Source organism: Geotrypetes seraphini, chromosome 3 (genome assembly GCF_902459505.1).
Source record: "Geotrypetes seraphini chromosome 3, aGeoSer1.1, whole genome shotgun sequence".
In the NCBI taxonomy this organism is placed as follows: Eukaryota; Metazoa; Chordata; class Amphibia; order Gymnophiona; family Dermophiidae; genus Geotrypetes; species Geotrypetes seraphini.
In genome coordinates, this window is record NC_047086.1 from 194,452,748 (window position 1) to 194,475,876 (window position 23,129).

At 43.6% G+C, this 23,129-nt stretch overlaps 1 protein-coding gene across 4 annotated transcripts in view; it reads right to left on the reverse strand.

The window, feature by feature from the left end:
- COL2A1 (collagen type II alpha 1 chain) overlaps window positions 1-23,129 on the reverse strand; it is a 226,507-nt gene that overhangs the window by 161,539 nt on the left and 41,839 nt on the right. For all 4 annotated transcript variants that reach the window (XM_033938906.1, XM_033938909.1, XM_033938908.1 and 1 more), the window contains 5 exons: window positions 15,628-15,681; window positions 7,876-7,929; window positions 7,210-7,263; window positions 7,056-7,109; window positions 6,415-6,459 (listed from right to left, as the gene is read on the reverse strand). In XM_033938906.1, coding sequence (XP_033794797.1) covers window positions 6,415-6,459; window positions 7,056-7,109; window positions 7,210-7,263; window positions 7,876-7,929; window positions 15,628-15,681 — 261 coding nt within the window. The remainder of the gene's footprint in view (window positions 1-6,414; window positions 6,460-7,055; window positions 7,110-7,209; window positions 7,264-7,875; window positions 7,930-15,627; window positions 15,682-23,129) is intronic.

Here is a 23,129-nt window from a genome sequence, read left to right on the forward strand (position 1 = left end):
GATAGTTTCTTCCAGCCTGCCTCCTGTGTACATAACCAGCCACAGAGTACTATAGGAATCCAGGTGTTACACAAGTGGCGCCTGAACAGCAGAGACTTAACCCAAAGAGCTTTCCTAAATTGTGGTATATTTTGTTGCACTCCATTCCAAACACTTTGGAGCATATGGTTGCTGTATCAGTATGCAAGAGGAGCAGGGATTTGTTTTGAAATAGAAACTCTGGTTTGTGTGCAATTAGATACTACTGTAAAAATGGCAATACAAACTTTACTAAATTGGTGCACAGGAGAGGGAATTAATTCTATAAGTGCCTTTCTGTTACAAGATTAGCTCTCAAGTAATTCAGACTATACTAGGGAGAAACACAAAAGTAGAAGGTATAAAAATCCTAGGTAGGATGAGGGACTCCACACAGGAAAAATTACTAGTCCTGTGTGTATACCCTCATGACATAGACCCTAGGACACTTCCAGAGGAAATTGTACCAGATACTGAGGCCACACCCTGGAAAATTCTAGCAGTGAAAGAAGCTAGTGGCCCCTCAGAATAGACAGAGGATAGCACTCTAGAGAAGGAACTCACTGAATTCTTAAATCAGGGAGGTAGAACACTCGCTGACATTAACCTAATACTTAGTCACAGTGGCGCAGTGGTTAAAGCTACAGCCTCAGCACGCTGCTCCTTGTGAACCTAGGCAAGTCCCTTCATCCCCCCATTGCCCCAGGTATGTCAGATTGTGAGCCTGCTGGGACAGAGAGGGAAAACTGCTTGAGAACCTGAATAAATGCATGTAAACCGTTCTGAGCTCCCCTGGGAGAACGGTATAGAAAAATTGAATTTAAAAAAACTGTTTCTACTGACACTGCCTCTGTTATTCTAGCAATAGGAAAGGTGCTAGAAAATAATCAAAAGACTCAAAGAAAATCCTGTCTATAAGAGGTTAAGAACTTTTTCAGGCAGACTTCCTGTGCCTGGAGAAGAAGATGATTTGGAAAATTGGATGAAGCAAGCTACCCAGATGGTGCAGGAGTGGGGAGTACCGTTTCATGGAAAAAAGCAGGTGAATAAGCAAAAGCCTAAGGGGCCAAGTTCTAGAGATTTGGGGGGCTGTATAAGCTGAAACCCTCAGCTAAGGAGTGCCTAGAAGCATTAGCACATTTGGCACTGCAAAAAGTGAGATTGCTGGGCTTTACTTCTATTGAAAGCAATGGAAGTAAATGTCTCAACCCGTCCTCCTTTTTTTCGAGTCATATGGTAACCCTAGACCCAGTGAAGGAGCACCTGGGGACCTGCAATGCAAACTGCTCTAATACCAAAGCAGTTTCCAGACGAGATTCTGCCTCTACTATACCAAAATGAATGACTGGAACCATGCCTGTATTCTCCTTGAAAGTAGACGGGAATCCAGTGAAAGCACTAATAGACAGTGGGTCACAGATCACCATCATCTTTGACTACTGGTACAATGACTCTCTGAGGCATCTGTCTCTATACCCTGTAGAGGGCTTGGCCATACAGGGCCTTCAGTGCAAGCAGCTACCCATACCGAGCTTATGTGATGGTAGAAGTTGAATTTCCAGAGAAGATCACAGGGGTCCAAGAAACCATACCCGTAATGGCACTTGTATGTCCTGAAGCTCGAGGAAAGGACAGCACTCAATCATCATCAGTACTAATGCTGGTTTGTTTGGGAAATTGGCCTGAAAGTACTAGGATATGGTGGGTTCTGACTATGTCAGTGTGTTAACTATCCACCCACTACTCAAAGAGGCTTATGTTAAAGCAGAGTGGCACTGTTCTCAGACCCATGAAGATGATTTAGGCCTTGTTTGGTATGCTTACCATAAACCATTAAAGTTGCTGCCTAGAACAGTTAATGGCCACGTAGAACTTCTATTTGTCTCTTTTTTTTAATTTTAATACATCCCATTTACAAAGATGTTAAAGGCAATACAAAAGTATAAGCTCATTTAGTTAAAAACTAAGGACCAAAAAGTCAACAATGAAAGAAAAAAACATCTAATACAGTAACCTCAGTTAACGGCCATGTAGAACTTCTTTTTGTCTCTTTTTACTCTCCTTTACCTAATCGTGTCTTCTGTCCTGCCTCTTGTGTACATCTAATCTAATCTAATCTAATCCTTAGGTTTGTATACCGCATCATCTCCAAGTTCGTAGAGCTCGACACGGTTTACAGTAGGAGAAATAGGAAGGAACTACAACAGAGGGTTAGAGGTAGAAGAAAATTTAGAGGACTTGGGATGCCAAGATATAAGAGTTTCCTTGATTCCTAAGTTGGAGGGAGACTTACATTTTTTGAGAAAAGCCAGGTTTTCAGATGTTTGCGGAAAACTTGGAGAGAGCTCAAGTTCCAAAGAGGGGAGGTAAGGTTGTTCCAGAGCTCAGTGATTTTGAAGTGGAGGGAGGTCCCTAGCTTTCCTGTGTGGGAAATGCCTTTTAGCGAGGGGAAGGATAGTTTTAATTTGTGGGAGGATCTGGTGGTATTAGGGTTTGAGGAATTCCAAGAAAGAGGGATAAAGGGAGGGAGGATACCATATAGGATTTTGAAAGTTAAACAGGCATTTATAGTGGACCCTGGCGATTATCGGAAGCCAGTGGAGCTTGGCCAGGAGCGTGGAGACATGGTCAAATTTACTTTTAGTGAAGATGAGCTTGGCCGCGGCATTCTGAATCCGTTGGAGTCTGTGGAGGTTTTTCTTAGTTAGGCTTAAGTAGATAGAGTTGCAATAGTCCAATCTGGAGAGGATGATGGATTGGACAAGGAGGGTAAATTGTTTTTGATGGAAGCAGGATCTAACTTTCCTCAGCATGTGAAGGCTGAAAAAGCATTTTTTTACCAAGGATTGGAGGTGGTCATTGAAGGACAATGTGGAATCAATGATGATGCCCAAGACCTTGCTCGAGAACTCAAGCTGCAGAGAGGAGCCAGAGGTTAGTGGGATGGAGGTGGGTAGGTGATCTAGTTTTGGACCGAGCCAAAGAAGTCTTGTTTTGGACTCATTCAATTTGATTTGCACAGTGTGGGCCCAGGATTGTAGGTTCATTATACAAGAGGATATGTTCTTAGACAGGTCGGTGAGGTTCGAATCGTTCTCGAGGAGGACGAGGATGTCGTCTGCATAAGTGTAAATTGTTTCAAGGGGGGATAGGTGGAGGAGTTTTAGGGAGGACATATAGATGTTGAAAAGGATAGGGGATAGTGGAGAGCCTTGCGGGACTCCACAATTCGGTTTCCAGGGGGAGGATGAGGTGCCATTCATGTTAACAATGTAAGAACGAGAGCGGAGGAATTTAGAGAACCAACCTAGGACTGTGGAATTGATACCTATCTCAGAGAGTTGGTAAACAAGAATATCATGGTGAACAACATCGAAAGCAGAGGAAAGATCAAATTGTAGGAGGACGGCGAACTTGTTTCGAGAGTGAAGTTGTTGAACCCTTGAAATCAGGGAAGACAGTAGGGATTCGGTGCTGAAGTTAGGACGAAAGCCATATTGATAGGGTAAAAGAATAGAGAATCTCTCTAAGTATGATGAGAGTTGGGAAGAAATGATGGACTCTAGCATCTTGGTTAGGAGAGGGATATTTGCAATTGAGCGATAGCTGGATGGTATGGAAGGGTCAAGGTCAGATTTTTTTCAGTAGTGGGGTCAAGGTGATATGACCCATTTCTGGGGAGAAATGGCCCGACTGAAGGGCAGAGTTTATGAGAATGGTGATAGAAGAAATAGCCTGAGCGGGAATGTTCTCGTATAGGTAGGAGGGGAATGGGTCCAAGGAGCAATTACAGGATTTCAGTTTGAGGCAGAGATTGAGGACCAGGGATTCAGATACGCGCTCAAAGGTGGTCCAGGATCTGTCAGCTGGGATAGGGTTGGAGACCATTAGGGTGGGAGTGGAATCAGTGCGCACTAGGGTACATCACCAGCCACAAGGTACTTACTATAGGAGACCAGGGATTATACCTCTCAACTGAGCAGGTGTCCTCCAATTGCATTGCTGCCTGTGGGGGCTGGTGCTTCAATATTGTGTTTTCAATTGCTAGGGACAGGCAGGTACCCTGGAGTCCTGCAGAGTTTGCCTGCACCCTGCACTGACAGGACAACAGATGGAAGATGCCCACTCAGCTCAGAGGAAACAGTGATCACTACCTTAAAAAAAAAAAAATAACGCCCACAAAGGCCCATCTTGCTTGCCATTCTATTTCTGACCAAAGCAAAGAGAGGGTTACCTGATGTCCGGATTTACCCAGACATGTCCTCTTTTTAGAGAACTGTTTGGGCATCTGGATAGCACTTTGCCCGGGTTTTGAAAAGCTGTTGAGATCGGGGCCGAATCTGGAGTGCATCTGCACATGTGTGGATGCGACATGGTGATGTCACACATATGCACTCCAGACTCAGTCCAAACAGATGTGGTTTGCGTGGGGCTGAGGTTGGGGGACAGAACGAGGCTGGGCCTGGGATGGCCATACAGTGAGAGATTAGAGAAACTGGGCCTCTTCTCCCTTGAAAAGATGAGACTGAGAGGGGACATGATCGAAACATTCAAGATAATGAAGGGAATAGACTTAGTAGATAAAGACAGGTTGTTCACCCTCTCCAAGGTAGGGAGAACAAGAGGGCACTCTCTAAAGTTAAAAGGGGATAGATTCCGTACAAACGTAAGGAAGTTCTTCTTCACCCAGAGAGTGGTAGAAATCTGGAACGCTCTTCTGGAGGCTGTTATAGGGGAAAACACCCTCCAGGGATTCAAGACAAAGTTAGACAAGTTCCTGCTAAACCAGAATGAACGCAGGTAAGGCTAGACTCAGTTAGGGTGCTGGTCTTTGACCTAAGGGCCGCCGTGGGAGTGGACTGCTGGGCGCGATAGACCACTGGTCTGACCCAGCAGCGGCAATTCTTATGTTCATATGGAATGGGGCAGGGTCATGTGTCCTCTTCTTCCAGATGCAAAATCTGGTAACTCTAGGCACACAGAAGAGACTTATAAGAAGCAAGACATGAGAAGAAAAGGACATGGGTAAATTGGCTTTCTGTTCGGTTTTATAAAGCTGTACAAAGAACGTATCAAAAGCAGCACCTGTGGTACAGGCATCACCGGGAACACACTGATTCTGCTGCAGATTCTTTCCATTACGAGAACAGTCAGCACATCATTTTAAATGGATAACATCAGTTTGATGTCAGGCAATTATTCAGCAGATCTACGCATGCAAACACTGAAAATGTCATCATAATGGGAAATGGACAGCTTATCCTTGTAAAGCTTATCCTTCTATTTCTGCATTCAGGCTTATCTACACAACTTAGATGGAGACTGGCTGGATTCTCCCAATAACTTTTAGCCCTACCCAGAAACAATCCAACATTTACAACCAAACTATACAGATATGATTGTGTCAATTTTTTTTAAAAGCACCTGTGCAATTGGCATTTGTTGCCAACCATATAAGTTCCATATAGCGGGGTTAATATGTTTAAAGAACTAACAAAGTGGACAATCTGTAGTGTAATAAAATACAAAATGTCCAAAAGGGGAAAAATCCCACGATAAAACATTCAATGAAGAGAGTGGGGTTGAACAAGGGGCTTCCAATAAGCAATAAGAGAATAAGCAATACTTGAGACAGCTTTTGGAGGGCCACAAGGTTGTTTAATTCCCTGTTTGTGCTGTTGATTCGTTTGTGAGGTCCGACTCAGAGTGTGGTTTGATACCTGAGGCAGGTGTGTTCCTCGCTGAAAAACGGTGCCTTATCAGGTCTGAATCTTTGTGGGTTTACACAATAAACTGACTGATTTGCTTCTTCTCCTGGTTCTACATTGGAAGTCTATTGTTCAACCCCACTCTCTTCACGGGCAACAGTGTACCAAGCTAGGATCGACCCTGTGTAGGGTTGCCAGATTTTCCAATCAGAAAATCTGGACCCCCCCCTAGACCCGCCCCCAGGTCTGCCCAGTTCCGTCCATCCCCTCCCTATAATGCCCTAATCCCACCCCCAGTCCCACCTTAGCCCCACCCCCACTGCCTGCTCTCATCAAGCATGCCTCCCTGCCTGACACGATTTGAGGAGACTTTTCAGAACCCAGACAGTGCCGGTTTTGAAAAGCCAACCGGATCCCCAGACATGTCTTCAAAAGGAGCACATGTCTAGGGAAATCCAGACATCTGGTAAACCTAACCCTGCGCAACACACCAACTGGCACCCCTGCCCCACCAACCACACTGGGCCAAAAAAGAGGAGACAATGAACAGAGAGCAATTTTGGCATCCCTGCCATTATTGCACCCTGTGGGGCCGTATCGTTCACATCGCCCTCAGTACAGCCTTGGCCAGGGGGTCCCTTCTGAATTGGATGTGGTTGAAAGTTTTAAGGGAGGGGAAAGCACTCACCATTGGACCAGGAGATCCGTTCTCACCAGGAGCACCAGCTTCACCCTGGAGGAAGCAGACAAAAGGGTAATCAGTGCAGCCAAAATTAATCAAGCAGACACATTACATTAGCGCCTATCGAACTTTCTTTAGCGAAGAGCCTATTATCAAGGTCACAGAAAGCACGTGACCCTCAGAGGCACAGGCTGATGACATCTCTAAGGACAGCCTACCCAGGGCATGATTTCAAATGCAGGTTTTGTGACCTCATTTGGGATCACGACCCATAGTTTAGGAAGCCCTGTATACACAAACATTACAAATTAACACAACTCATCTAAATGTTATGAGGCTACTGTTTCATTCTTGGGCTCAACACAAACCCCTTGGAATAACTGCCCTCCCCAGGACATTTTCTGACTTTGGACTTTTATTTTGCAACCCCTCAACACTTTTGGCTTTTGACTTGTGCACTTGATTTTTTAACTGATAGCAATCAAGTTATAGCCACTCTAAGCAGTCATGCGAGAACACTGCAAGAGTCGACAAAATCTGCCACCCAAAAATAAAAACAAGATAAATGTAATGCATGATCTGTACAGTTCATAAACAGCTTGTGTCAAAGTAGTGGACAAATCTGAAGAGGATTTTGAAAATGATACCTTAGCTCCTGCGGCACCAGTTTCACCCTTTATGCCATCTAGACCTGAGTAGCCCTACCAATAAAAAGAGGGGAAAGGACAAATTAGCATTTCCAGAATATTAACCTAGGCTAATACTAGTTCTGTTGCTGAAGGGCAGATAATACATACTGACCCTGTGACCTTTAACTCCTGGTAAACCAGGGGTGCCTGGAAAGCCACGAGCACCCTAAAACATAGAGAAAATAAGGAGACAGATGAAAAAATTACAGTAAATTCCCAGACTCAGATTTTTGAATTTTTCTCACTGAAGCTGATTATTGCAATGTGCACACGTATATCTTATTACCTGAGACATGAACAGGATATTTTTCAGATTCCCCCTCCCCCACTAATGGTACACCAACTCCCAACACAGCACCTACCCACCAAAAGATAGCACTACCCTTACTTTTCATGAGAAGTTTCTCTTGTCCTTAACATCAGCACCACCACACCACATCCTGTAGTCACATGATGCTGACTCTCCCTCCACATCAGCACCATCACCCCCATGATTCTCACTCTCCCTCCATGAAAGTGCTATTCTTTCAGCTTCCATAATGATAACAAAGAACTATCCCATTCTGATGCAAGAAAGCAGTTCTTCTTGCTATGGTGATTACACCTCCTTTTGTCTCCATAATGCTAACTCCTCCATTTATGACATCACCATCCCCCACTTCACAGTAACGATGAACTCTCCGTCTATGATAATGCTGCCTCATATTCTAGTGATGCACCGCTGCTAGCACTCCATAATGCCATCCCCTCTATGGTGCAGGTGGGATTGAAGATGTACCTGAGGACCAGAAGGGCCACGTTCCCCAGCTTTACCAGGTTTTCCAGCTTCACCCTGTTAAAAGACAAAAGAAAGATCCCTTAATATTCTCCATGTATGCACTTTATCTACAAATATTCTAACTAGAGTCAAACCTCGGTTTGCGAGTAACGCGGTTTGCGAGTGTTTTGCAAGATGAGCAAAGCACTCCTGCAAACTCGATATGCGAGCCTCCACCCCGGGAACCGGCTTCGCATTCCCCGCGGCCCACCCCATGCCCTTACATCGAGCGGACATCGGCACACACCAACCCACAGGACATATGCGTGCCGGTGCCGAAAGAGCCTGCTGCTGATCTATGCTGGGCTGCTGCGGGACTTGAGCATCTGCGCACGCTCAAGGCCTTCTGGCTCCCACCCCGTCCGAGATTCTCATGAGATTCTCAAATCCGAGATTCTGTTTCTCACAGCGAGTGGTTGGCGCTTGGAATGCTCTCCCGGAGGAGGTTGTGGCGGAGACTACTGTTCTGGGTTTCAAGCGCAAGTTGGATGCACATCTTCTTGAAAACCATATCGAGGGATACGGGAAATCCGGGTCTCCCAAAAGATGTACTTAAAAGGGCCACCGCGTGCGCGGAACGCTGGACAAGATGGACCTCGGTCTGATCCGGTGAAGGCATTTCTTATGTTCTTATGAGAATCTCGGAGAGGGTGGGAGCCAGAAGGCTTTGAGCATGCGCAGATACTCAAAGCCGCGCGGCAGCCCAGCATAGATCAGCGGCAGGCTCTTTCAGCACAGCAGTCCTGTGGGTTGGTGCGTGTCAGTATCTGCTCGAGGTAAGGGTTTGGCGGTGGGCCGTGGAGGATGCGAAGCCAGTTCCCGGGGTGGGAGCGAGCAGCGCAAATGGCCTCGGGGGGGGGGGGGGTCTTTATGGGATGTGGAACAAATCATCTGAGTTTCCCTTATTTTCTATGGGGGAAACTCGCTTTGATATATGAGCGCTTTGGTTTACGGGCATGCTTCCGGAACGAATTATGCTCGCAAACCAAGGTACCACTGTATATATACTATTAGGGTTAATAGATTTTCCCAAAGTAAAATCCAGACTCATGGCCACACCCTCCAGCCCTATCCAGTTCCACCTAAAGACGGCATTTACGTGTGTGCGGACGTGACACAATGATGACATCACCGCATTGTGTCCACGCATGCGCAGATGCCTCTTCCTGACGCAATTTTGATGGGAAGCTTTTCAAAACCCGGACAAAGTGCCACATTTTGGAAAGCCATCCAGACCCCCGGACGTGTCCTCAAAAAGGAGGACATGTCCGGGGACATCCGGATGTCTAGTAACCCTATATACTATAGGGCTGAAATTTAGCCATCACTGAGCAGCACACTGTCCGGCCGACGCTGGCATTCGACCCAGATGTTCAATGCTGGGCCGTTTCCAGTAACCGGCATTGAATATCTAGTTTTATTTTTAGCCCTGGCAACTTAGCCAGTTATGCCACTATTCAACGCCAACCAGTTAAGTGCTTAGCAGCTAAAGATAGGCCTGTTATTTATACAGCCTAGTTTAGCTGTCAGCAGCTAAACATAGCTGCTTTGGTGCTGAATATCTGCACCTAGCCAGCTATGTTGTGCGATTTAGCCAGTTAGCAGTTAGTCATGAATATTGAGTGGGAGATAGCCAGCTATCTCCTTCTGAGTATCCACAGTTAGGTGCTGATATGCTATTTAGCCAGGCAGATGTCATTCTTGGCCTGCTAAATAATTTTGAATATCATAAAAACACATACACAAACACACCATTCAGGTTGCTCACTATCCTACTGTGCTCCTGGTAGCAGGAACATAACATATTAGCATACTGAGGATGTGGAATCTATTTATTACAGCACCCACTTCTACCCCTTCCTCCCCCAGAATGTTACAAAGGTTCTTCCTAATCTGCATAACTTACTGACCCCTAGGTGGCAGTGTAGCTTTCTTTTGGAACAGATTGGGCCTGTGTTTTTTTTCTGTTGTGAAAAGTCTCCCTTGGCCTTGGGTCTACAGTTTTTCTCAGTGTGAAGTGGTATGTGCAGAGACAAAACTCACAGAAGGATTCTGTCCATCCCCTCTCCCTTTCAATTTTTCTTGTGAACAAAGAGAGATTCTGGACAAGTGGAAGAGAGAGAGAGAAAAGAGACCCCAATGTGGAGCTTACACATAGATGAGGGGTACTGTTATGGAAAATTTCTTGTAGGAATTGTGAATTGTGTTTGGAAGAAGATCCCAGTGTGGAGAGAGAGCCCTTAGTGACAGTAAAATTGGAAGAATTAAATACAATCAAACTCCACAAATTAGAAACAAATAGTATCTTAAAAAATGTAATATAAAGTGCTCAGATCACCAACCAAAAGTGCAATGAAGTACAAATAAAAGTACTAGCACTGATTGTTTGCCAGGACCATCATAGCACTTAAAGGTCCCGTACACTGCCCTCAAGATTGTTATATCACACTCTGAATTAATGAATCTGCATTATCGTATATGAAAAGATCACTTATCTTGAGTAGATGTAACTTCTTATAGAACTAGCGGTGTGTCCTTGAAGTTCTGTGCTGGTACAGCTTTTCAACTTAAACACCCCTTAACGACCCATTGTGATTAAAACCACCTTGCCTCCCTTTGACTCGAGTTTAAACATAAACACTACACAGAACACACTTTAAATACACAAATAATTCAAAAAACAATAATTTTCTCACCCCTCCTCCCCATAATTAATAGAAGTGCATATTTAATTTCAATAATATAGATAATTAAGTATAGCAAACAATAATACATTCCCCTCCCCCCACCCACCCACTCTGGAATGCAGATTCATTAATTCAGAGTGTGATATAACCCACCGGTGCTGTGGTATAAACAAAATAAACAAACAAAAAAGACTTTTCCTCTCTCTTTTAGGTCCTAGCTCATGCTCACCCACTAACACCAGCTCTGGCAAGATACACGTTTCAAATCTGACATATTCAATCACAAAATAGAAATCATTTAAAAAAAAAAAAAATCTTCCATTACCATATTCAACACTTGCTTTTTTTCCCCACTGTCTACCATCTCTCTCTCTCCCTGCCTTGTGCCCTGGGTCAAACCTCTTTATTCCCTTCCATGCAGCATCTTTCCCTTCCTCCCCTCCATTATCACGTGCAACATTTCTTTCTCTCTCCCCATGCACCATCTCTCCTTGCTCTCCACCCTAGGTCCAGCATTTCTCCCTCTCTCTTCTCCTTGCATGCCTCCATCCCCTCCACCATAAGCAGGATATCTCCCTCTCACCACTTTCTACCTCTTTGTTTCATCTCTCCCTTCCTCTCCTCCACCCCAACAATTCTTCCTCTCTCTCCCCCCATGTGCAGCATCTTTCTTCCTCTCCCATCCCCCATAACAATCTTGAGGGCGGTGTACGGGACCTTTATGTGCTATGATGGTCCTGGCAAACAACCAGCGCTAGTACTTTTATTTGAACTTCATAGTACTTTTGGTTGGTGATCTGAGCACTTTATATGCACTTGATGCACTTCATATTAAATTTTTTTAAGATACTGTTTGTTTCTAACTTGTGGAGTTTGTATTTAATTTTTTCAACACAAGTATTTATATTAAAGAGCTCCTTAGTGAATTGTAGTAAAATTGGAAGCCCTTATCTAGAGATGAGGTTTGCCAACATTAGGGAATCCTATTTATCTGGATGGATTTTGTAGAATAAGGAATCACAGACATAGATAAAGATATGGAGGGGCCCAAATCCGAAATTGTACATTTTGCTGAAGATGCAAAGATCCAGTACTAAACATAGCCATTTTCAAAAGTGCAAAATGTCTATCTTGTTTTTTCAAAAATGGACATTTTTCAGCTGTGCATCAATCTTTTTGAACTATTTCTTTAAAAAAAAAAAAAAAAAACCCACATCCAAAAGAAAACCACACAGAACAGGCCACTGGGATCTAGGAGGGGCCAGCATTTTTTAGAAGACTGGCCACACAGACCTCAGGGGCACTGCAGTGAACTTCACATAAAAATAGGGATCCCAGATTTTACGTATGTAAAATCTGGACCCATGGACTCTCCCCCAGGACCATCAAGTTCTACCCATCCCTGCCCTGTAACCCCCACACCATGCCCCAGATGCATGCACAGATGCCCCTCCTGACGTGATCTGCTTTTCAAAACCCAAAGTGCCGGGTTTTGAAAAGTTGTCTGGACACCTGGATGACATGCCCTCTAAAAAGAGGACATGTCCAGGTAAATCCGGACATCTGGTAACCCTACATAAAAAGGCCCAGGTACACATCTCACCATAGCCCCCTTATATTGTATGGTGAGCCCTCCAAAACCCTATTGTACCCAACTGTACACCACACCAATAGCCCTTATGCCTGCAGGTGTCACATATATGATGGTGCAGTTGTTTTTTGTTCCATGTTTGTGGGCTCAGACTTCCACCAAAATTACGGTTATCATATTTTACTACGAAGAAACCCGGACGCATGGCCCTGCCCTGTTTCGCCCCCCCCCCCCCCCAGTCCCACCTCGTTCTGCCTCCAATCCACCCCATCCCATCTCCAACCCTGCCCCCGAAAAGCCTTGTCTCTTTATCCCAACCTCCAGGCCATATCTGGGGGGGCTCCAGCATGTGCAGAAGCATGTGATGTCATCCGTGCGTGCTCGTTGAAGGTCCTCTAGATGCGGCCGTAGCTCGGGGCTTTCAAAATCCCAGACAAACTGTCGGGTTTTTGAAAGTCCATTCGGGGGGGGGGGAGGGGTTCATTGACCACTGGGGGAATGTGAGGGACTCATGCTTACATCCCTTCAGTGGTCATCTAGTCAGTTTGGGCACCTTTTTGGCACTTATTTGTTGCATTTTGAATTGGTTGGACTGCTATAATTCAATTTTGGCAGGTTTGCCTCAATATGCCTTGTATCGGCTTCAGTGAAACTGCTCTGTAATGCAAAGTGCATGACTATGTCACGCCTCTACTTATTTATTAGCATCAAGAAAATCTTTAAAAATGCTAAGTTCTAATTACATTCACACACCAAGTTTACAGATGTAACAACAAAAACAGATCAATCTTTAACTATCTTCGTTAGACCTAAACTTTAACCCTACAAAAATGCCAAAGTATAAAAAAAAATTAAAAAAAAAGGTTTTCATTTCTTTCTTAAAAGAATTAAGCTTGGGTTCTCTAATCACACATGTGTAGGTAAAGAATTCCATAAAGCAGAGGCCAAATAGAAAAATATTGATTCAGTGGAATTCAATCTTGTTCTTGAAGAAGATGGAATTAACCAGTCTATTCTGAGTTTGAGATCTTAATGTACAAAATGGACAGTAAGGAATCAGAATATTAGCCAGATATTATGACTATCCAGAGTGGAAAACTTAAAAACCAAAATTTTAAATCTCACATGGTATGTAAGAGCAAGGTGACCAATGGGCTTCTTTTAGTAAGGATAAAGCCCTATCATACCACTTGGCTCCTGCCACAGCCTTAATCACTAAATTGTTTGCAGATAAAAAGCAATCATGTATAGGGAGTCCATCCTGTCAGACTTTATGAGATAGCACCACGATTCGACACAGCAGCATTCTCTTTTATACTCCCCCCTCCCCACACTATACACACATACACACACACACACTTTCCTATATTTTATTGTAGTTCTACCCTCACTGGTAGAAATGCTGCCTCTGCATCCAGTAGTTGTGAGATCAAATCCCAGTGCTGCTCCTTGTCACCCTGGGTAAGTCACTCAATCCTCCAGTGCCCACCACTTTGAATGTCAGCTTTGAAATGCCAAAGCCACAACAAGGTGGTATATAAGTCCCCATTCCCTTTCCCCTTTATGTGTTTAATTAAATTAAGATTGTAAGCTACCTAGGATCCCCAACGGGTGGGATAGCAAATAAATAAAAACTTGAAACCTAAATAGGGAATTTGTATAATACAATCATGTACTTAGAACCAAAGCATGACTGAGTTTATGTAAGGCCACCCTATCTATATAAGGTCTTAAGGATCTAATATGACATAGGGAGCTAAAGCAGTCTCTAAATCAAGATGCAATATGAGGGTCAAAAGACAATCCAAGAGTCTAACCCTCATAGTGCATCTTTATTTAGTGACTAGTCTTTAAGCCCGTTACATTAACGGGTGCTAGAATATATGTCTGTCTGTCTTTCTTTCTTTCTGTCTCTCTCTCTCCCGCTGTCTCTCTCTCCTTGGCCCCCTTTCTCTGTCTGTCTGTCCCTCTCCCTGCCCCTGTGTCTTTCTTCCTTTCTGTCTGTCTCCCTCCCTCCTGCTGTCTGTCTGTCATTCTTTCCCTCCATTTCCCTGTGCAGCAGCATTTCCACCCCACTTCCCTGTGGAGCAACAACAGCATTTCCCTTCCCCCCCCCCCCACTTCCCTGTGCAGCAGCAGCGGTATTTGCATTCCCCTCCAGGTCCCTGTGCAGCAGTAGCAGCATTTCCCCCCCCCCCCTTCCCTTCTCTTACCGCGATCTGGCCTGCTCCGTTCAGCTCCTCCCCCCTTCCCTTCCGGCGGTCTAGCCTGCTCCATGGCCCCCCCTTCCCTCATAGCATTCCCCGCAGGCAGGCCCAGCTTCTTCCTTGCGGCTCGTGGCTGGAGTCCTCTTCTTTGTCGGCCCCCCCCCCCCCCACTTCCCTTCCCTTGGTCTTGTCTGCTCATGCCAAATTTTTTTTTTTTAAGTTTAAAGGTGCTGCGGCGGTTCGTGGCTGGAGTCCTCTTCTTTATTGCCCCCCCTTCCCTTACTGCGTTTCAAAGGTTTCTTTTAAGTTTACAGGTACCGCAGCAGCTCCTCTCATGATCTCCGCCAGCATGGAACCCTTCTCCGACGCTGGTGTGGCTCGTGCCCTCTAAGTCCCATCTCCTCCTGCCCTCTCCCTTAGTCTAGCATCTCAGGTCTCTCTTCCCCCATTTCCACCCCCACCCCTATGTCCAATGTATCTTCCTCTCTCTTCCTTCCTTCCCAACACCCTACCCTCAATTTGACATCTCCTCTTCTCTCTAGCCCCCCTCCCCCACATCTTCGATGAAGTATTTACCCTCTCCTCCTACCTCTTGCTGCTCTGGAGAGGCCTATCTTTGCTTTAGTTCAGCCAAAGAGGCGCATGCCATGCTACCTGAGCAGCATGGAAGTTGGTGGCATGCTTTAGCCATTGATGCTAACACTTCCATGTATGATCAGTTCATGTTGCTGAACTGAGCATGTGCAGGAGTGCTGGTGTTGCTGGTTGAAGCATGCCACCAACATTCTCACTTCAGGAAACCCTGAAAAGAGCTCATAGAACCCTGATTCTGATATTCTCTCCTTACCCCTAACCAGGCTCTCCAGCCCTGGCAGGCCACCCCAGGGCCTACCGTTGATAGCCCTGGCAGTCTAGTGGGTCCTAAGGGAAGGAGCAATATGCATTCACTCTTGCCTTTCACTTCACCAGCCTTAAAATGGTCACGGTGACCTCTAGCAGCAGTCTTGTGGCATTGCTTCCCTTTATGCAGGTCCCAACTGAGAAATTTATTTACTTTATATTTTTATTAATCATTAAATAGGTTGCAAAGCACATATTCACAAGAGAACCCTGATTCACTCAGTTTCATCACACCAAACTCTCCCTTTATTCATAAGCACTACTAGCAAAACCACTCAAGCTCGGACTTCTATCCATCTAAGAAACTTTAAAAAGTCTTACTACTTACATCATCACCAGATTTGCCAGGAGGACCTGCAGGACCACGAGGACCCATGGGACCCTGAGAAGAAAGAAAGAAAGAAAGAATCTTACAGACACATTCTAGATTCCTTCATACAAAGCAATACTTCACACTTTGGGTGCCATCTTCTCTAAAGGAGACTTAGAAAATTGCTGTCCTGCAAAGAAGTGTTAAAGGTCAAACAAAGTGTAAAGACAGGGAGTACATTTTCCCCTAGCTGTGGGTCAACTGATGAAACACTATTTGTATCCCTTAATCATCTGAGAATTCACTTCTTGTTCGCTTACCAGCTTTCCAGATTCATAGACTGCAGTTAACACAAAATACAGCCATAACACTTCTTTAAGGTCATAAGAAATTTGGCCATGTTTCTCTACTTCTTTCTAAAGGATACTAGCATCCAATAGCATACAGAATTCCATATAAGACCAATATTCTAATTCACCAACTTCAATCCTCTGGTCTCTCCCCTCCTTTCTAGCTAATCTTCTCATCCCTTATTCCCCTGTGAGAGTGCTTCAGTCCTCTCAGTTGTGCCTTCTTACTGTCCCCTCCTTCCATCAAGTACACTTGGAAACTAATAGAACTTCTTGCTTCAGTGTAGTTTTCCCAACCCTGTGAAATAATCTTCCCCTTTACTATAGAATTGAATCATCCCTGAAGAAATGCAAGTCTTTTTCTCTAGCCTTTCCAAATGCCTCTCACGATTGATTCTATAGCATGCTCCAATTCAACAAATTTTATGATCTCAGGAAAGTAACCCTTGTTTTTCTTTGAACAATGCATATTTGTATTCTTGTTCCAACTTCCTACTGTTTTATCCTTCCCAAACCTTTCCCCTGCTAGATAATGTAATCATTCACTTCTATATTTTCCTATCATGGTTGAGTCTTGTCGTAATCTTGATTTTGTCTTTTCTGTTTTATTGTATGTCCTGTTTAAGCAATGTTCTTTTACTTAACCATTACCTCCTCATTATTTTTAATATTATTCATTTGTAAATCACTTAGATCTGGGGCCTGATATTCAGACGGAGGCAATCAGCATTTTCCTGACCGCCTCCAGCATTAAACTCAGAAATTCAATGCCAGACCATGTCTGGGCACCAGCATTGAATTTCCAGGTTTCTGGAGCTGGCTAACACAAGTGGTTAAGTGCGATATTCAGTCTTTAATTGGCTATATGCTACCACATAAAGATATGACTGACTTATATGTGGCCATATTTATGCGGTTATCCTGGCCAGTTAAGTGCTGAATATTGGCACTTAATCAGCCAAGTACCAATTCCATTGTTGGAATGCCCCCAAAACAGATGGTTTTCGGTTCAGTTATTTTCAGTAGCACTAACCAGTTAAGTATTGCTGAAAATAAGCAGTTAGCTCTGAACAGGCAATTTAACTGGCCAGAAGCCATTTTGATCCATTCTGGCCAGTTAAATTGCTTTGAATATTGAATATTTCTACAATAGATTTGTGGTATATCAAATCAATTGAATTTGAACTTAAGGGTCACCAGATCACAGACTGTTGACTCAACCCCCAAAAAAAATTCCTGAATGAGGGTTTGTGAATAAAGTAAAACACTGGGGATTAAATGATAGTTATTTGAGATTTTATAACTATATTTCGGTCTCTTGTTGTACCTAGCCATCATTTTAGATTTGATTCACAAAGTGAAGATAAACTTCCAAGAACAAAGTGAGCCCAAGTGCTTTTTTTATGCTCCTCACTTCTCTCCGACCTACTTTTCAATAGCATTACTAAGTTTAATTCTTCTTGGGTATTGATGTAACCAGTTGTCCCATAGCTGAAGGAAAAGTTTCTTGTTTGGGTTAAAAAGCCAGGCAATTTTTTTTCCTCACTGTGATCAGCAAAAATATTCACCCAACCCAATACATTTCAGGAGTGCTTTATGCTCTGTCCTTCTTGCTCTTCCACACATATGCCCAAAATTTCCCTTCAAATAGCATTTGGGAGAGGGCAATCTTAATATGTGGTTGATTTTTTTTGCATTGCCAAGTTTAGCACCTTCACCAAATATGAGGGGGTGCTGAAAAGTTCTCAGCCCAACCAACTTCCTAAATTTTGAGCATTATTTTGCCACTGGAAAGAGTGGTATTTTATTTTGGGAAATGTCAATTTGCAGAATCGTAATGCTATGTTTTGACATTGTTTCAGATCAATGAAAAGAATAGAATTTTCAAGTTCCTATTCCTGCAGAAGAAAGTCCAAAGGAAATCCATGAATATATGATGCAAGCATTGAGTGACAAATGTCCATCATACTCCACAGTGAAGAAATGGTGTGCAAACTTTCAACGTGGAGATTTTGAAACCGAAGATGCAGCAAGGTTTGGGAGGCCTCAAACGGTGTCAGCTCCTGAAATTATTGACCATGTCCATGACCTGATTTTGGCAGATCAGCGAATATCAACTAAAACAATTTCTGAGACACTACAGATATTCAGGGAACGTGTTGGGTGTATAATCCATGAGCATCTGGGTATGCAGAAGGTGTCAGCCAAATAGGTGCCCAAATGTTTGAATGCTGATAAGAAATTATGTCGAGTGGACACTTCCAAGTTGATTTTGCAGCATTTTCAGTGAGCTGGTGCCAACCTTTTAGAATGACTAGTTACTGTGGTTGAAACATGATTATACCGCTATGATCCTGAGATAAAACTCAGGCTCTTCAAGGCCAAGGAAATTTAAGACCCAAAAGTCAGCAGGAAAGGTCATGGCCACAGTGTTTTGGGGTCGGGAATGTGTTGTAATGACTGACTGTCTTCCAAGGGGCCAAACAGTTAATGCAGAATACTACTGTAACTTGATGTGCCGATTAAAGGAGGCACTGAAAGAAAAAAGGAGAGGAAAGCTGAAGAAAGGAATTCTCTTTTTTGCAAGACAAAGCACCTGCTCACAAGGCTGGAAAAACGATGGATGCTTTGACACAGCTGAGGTTTCAGTGCATAGACCATCCACCCTACTCACCAGTTCTTGCTCCTTCTGACTATTTTCTGTTTCCAAACCTTAAAAAGAGTTTGAAGAGGTGACAATTTTCAAGTGATTTGGAAATGATTGAAGCAGTGGAGCAGTATTTCAGTGAACAGACATCAGAGTATTTTTGGGAAAAGTTATAGAAATGTCAGACACGATGTGCCAAATGTATTGAACCTAGGGGTAAATATGTGGGACAACTTGTAATTTTCATGGCTCCAAGTTATTCCCGTCTTGGCTGGGCTGAGAATTTTTCAGCACCCCTTCATAAAGGTTCTGTGGATGATAAGGAGGGGTTCCTATTGCTCTGACACAACGTACTGCTGCCTGGCTCCTCACTGACCCTTTCTCCCCAAAACCTAATGCTTGCCGGGACTTCCAACAAGCCACATATCAGAATGGAAAGGCTCAACCAGATCTCATTTTACCCTGATGCATCTCCAGGTTTGTCTTCCTGAAAGAAACTGGATTTACAAATCCAGCAACGGGCTAAAACCAGGCCTGGCTCAACCTGAGCCCTGTGTTTTGAAGCTTGTTGGCAACCCCATCTCTGGAGCTCAGCAAGTCTCTTTTCAAGAAACTGGCACATCAGATGCGGCTCTGGTTCTATAAGCCTTTTATTAAAAGGCTGCCCCCCTCTGTGTACCATATGACAAAAAAACAAATAAAACTTCTGAGAAGATATTCTTAAAATATCTTAAGCAGGCCTGCTGTGATATCTGTCTCCATCTGAGTGTGCTCTTGTCAGCAAAACCATCACAAAATATCTCAAGCTCACTACACATTAGCTGTGTGACAGCACACACTCTATACTGGAACCGCCTTCCACATAAGGTACTTTGTGGTACTGTTCCTCAAACGACAAAGATCTGGCAGCAGAATTGAGACGGGAAGGCAACAACAGGAACATGACAGTATTGGGGGATTTTAACTACCCCGGGATAAACTGGAGTATTGGAAACTCCAACTGTGCAAGGGAAACAGAATTCTTAGAGGCTGTGAGGGACTGCTTTATGGATCAGCTTGTCAAGGAACCAACAAGAGGGAATGCCACTCTTGACCTAATCCTCAACGGACTAGGGGGACCAGCAAAGGAAGTGGAAATAGTAGGACCACTAGGAAACAGCGATCACAACATGATCCAGTACAATTAGAAGTAGGTACAGCAAAAGAGAAAAGAACCACAGTGACAACGTTCAACTTCAAAAAAGGGAACTATGATGCTATGAGAGAAATGGTAAGAAAAAAACTCAGAAAAAGCTCAAGAAAAGCAGAAACCGTAGAGCAAGCCTGATCTCTATTCAAGTGCACAGTGCAAGAAGCGCAACATATGTACATCCCCAGATTTAGAAAAGGGTGCAAAAAAAACCGAGCAAAAGATCCCGCATGGATAAACAATGAGGTGAAGAAAGCGATAGAAGACAAGAAAAAATCATTCCGGAAATGGAAAAAGGACCAAACTGAGGAGAACTGGAAAGAACACAGGAAAAGTCAAAAAGAGTGTCATCAAGTGGTTAGGAGAGCAAAAAGAGAATACGAAGAGAGGCTGGCCAGGGAGGCAAAAAACTTCAAATTGTTCTTCAGATATGTTAAAGGGAAGCAACCGGCAATAGAGGAAGTAGGACCTTTGGATGATGGAGACAGAAAGGGAGTGATAAAAAAGGAAAAAGAGGTAGCCGACAGGTTAAACAAATTTTTCTCGTCAGTCTTCACAAGCGAGGACACATCCGGTGTACCAGAACCCGACGTGATCTTCCATGGAGACCAAGAAGAAAAACTGTCAACAATAGAGGTGACGAATCCCAATATAAACAACTGGGTATGTTTCAAAACAAATGTTCCTGAAGGGTTATAACTATTAACACATAAAGGAACAAAAACCACTTCAAACGTCTTTTAACTTTCAATGGTGCTCAGATTCCAAGATGGAGGTTTAAAGTACTCAATAGGGGCATACAGCCCGTGAGAAACTTTATATGGTATCAATCATTGCACCTAGTTGTAAAAGATGTTTCAAAGTCCTTAATCAGTAACAATTTATAATGCTTGAAAGTCCAAAAAGTGAAAGCACTGATAATCCGAATTTTAAACTGTGTATATAGAAAACTTTCAAAGTAAATCACTTAGCTGAAACATAAAGAATGCGGTGAAATAGCTGGGTCCTGACGCGTTTCGCCACACAGGCTTCCTCAGAGAACCCGCTTGCAATTCCTTACATTCAAACTGTAGTTATGTTTTCAAATTTTCAATTCTGCAACACAAAGAAACCGAGGTACAGAAAAATTATAAATATTCAGAAGCTATGGGTATAACTACACCGAATAACTTTACCAAACTCTCAGCGCTGTCGACGGAATACCTGCTGTTGCTTCTGTAATCTTTTAATGTCCTATGACGTGAATGCTCAGCTGAGCACCCGGTTTTTTATGCACCAAGGGAGATGTCAATCAATCAGTGGAGGAACGCCCACCACTCGACTTCTTTATTCAAACCAGAGGGAGCTACTGTCTGCCAATAGTAAATCCAACTCTGCTCGTGTTTCCAGAGCCATGCTTGAGAATTGCCACCTCTGATGTTACGGGCCACCTCTAACACCACAAACTTTAAATCCTGTAGCTGGTGCGGGATAGCCTGCCAATGTTGAACCAAGGGGGCATTACAGTCGCCCCTTCTTATTTTGCTCAGATGTTCTATTATGCGGGTCTTAATACTTCTAGTGGTGTGTCCAATATATAACAGGTTGCACGGACAGAAAATAAGGTAAACAACTCCCTGGGTATCACAATCTGAAAAATGCTGGAGAACATGTTTCTTAGGTAGCGTGGGGTGCTGCATACAGGATGTTTCCAACGCATGTGTGCACACAGTGCAGTTCCCACATTTGAAATGACCTTTAGGTTCATGTATCATAATGTTGGTTGGAAAACTAACAAAATGTGAAGTAGATACAAAGTCCCGAACATTCTTGCCCCTTGAAAAGGCAAAAAGGGGTTGCTGTTCCAAACACTGATGAGCCTGAAGAATGTGCCAATGTGTTTTGATGATTTTTTTAATGTGAAATGCTTGGTAAGAGTAAGGTAAAGTGCACACCAATCTGGGGTCATGTTGGTCAGACGATGGTTGTAACAAGTAATCACGATGGGCATATAAAGCCCGTTTGTAAGCTTTTTTAATAATATGATAAGGATATCCCCGTTCACTGAACCGATGCCACATATCTCCTGCCCGAATTTTGTATTCTGCTTTAGTGCTGCACAGACGCCTGAGTCTTAAAAATTGACCCACAGGTAAGTTGTTTTTCAAATGGCGAGGGTGATAGCTTCCATAGTGCAACAACGTGTTTCTATCAGTGGGCTTACGATGAATAGTTGTGGCAAAAGTTCCTTCACTCATGGTGATGTGGATATCCAAAAAAGCTATGTGTGTGAATGACATACTTGCGGTGAACTGTAAATGAGGATTACATGTATTCAACCAATGTAGGAACTGATGAAAATTGTCCAGAGAGTTAGTCCAAATTAAAAAAACATCATCGATGTATCGTTTCCAGGTGTAGATGTCTGCCATGTATATGGATGAAAAAATAAAGGTGTCCTCAAAATCTGTTACATACAGACATGCCAAGGAAGGAGCCATGGTAGCCCCCATCGCAGTGCCTTGTATTTGCTGGTAGAACTTCGTGTCAAACATAAAATAGTTATATTGCAACGCTATGTTGGCTATAGACACTAAAAACTCTACTTTAGCTTGTGGTAGTTGAAGGGTGTCCAGATATTTACGCACCACTGCAATGGCACTGCTTTGGGGAATATTGGTGTATAAAGCCTGAATGTCTAATGTGGCCATCAAAGAGCCTGAAGGAATTTGATGTGGCTCCTGAAGCCAGATTAACATGGACGTCGTATCCTTTACATAGGACTTGGCACCAGACACTAAAGGTTTCAAATAAAAATCAACAAAGTCGGACAAGGGTTCCAACACAGAACCGATGCCAGACACTATGGGGCGTCCCGGAGGTTTAGAAAGGTGTTTATGGATTTTGGGGACAAAGTAAATCACAGGAATGGTAGGATGATTTTGATGAAGGAACCGGTACTCTCTGTCTGTGATAATACCCTGTTCTAAAGCCTGTAGAAGAATGTGATGGATAAGATCAGATATAGTGACTGTGGGATCACTGGGCAATTCTGTGTAATATTGCCTGTCACTAAGTTGCCTACGGGCTTCAATAACATAAGCATCTGTATCCTGTACAACAATGCCTCCTCCCTTATCAGCCGATTTTATAACAATGTTTGGATCATTAGCTAGTGTATGTAATGCTGTAGTCATGTCTGGTGATAAATTACGTCTAGTGTAGGAGGGTTGCCGTTCTAATTTCATAATTTCTTTTTCAACTAAAGTGTTGAATACCTGCAAATGAGGATCCAACGGTCCAGGGGGGTTCCAGGTAGAAGGTTTTTGTAACCCCGTAGGGCTGGGAACGTAAA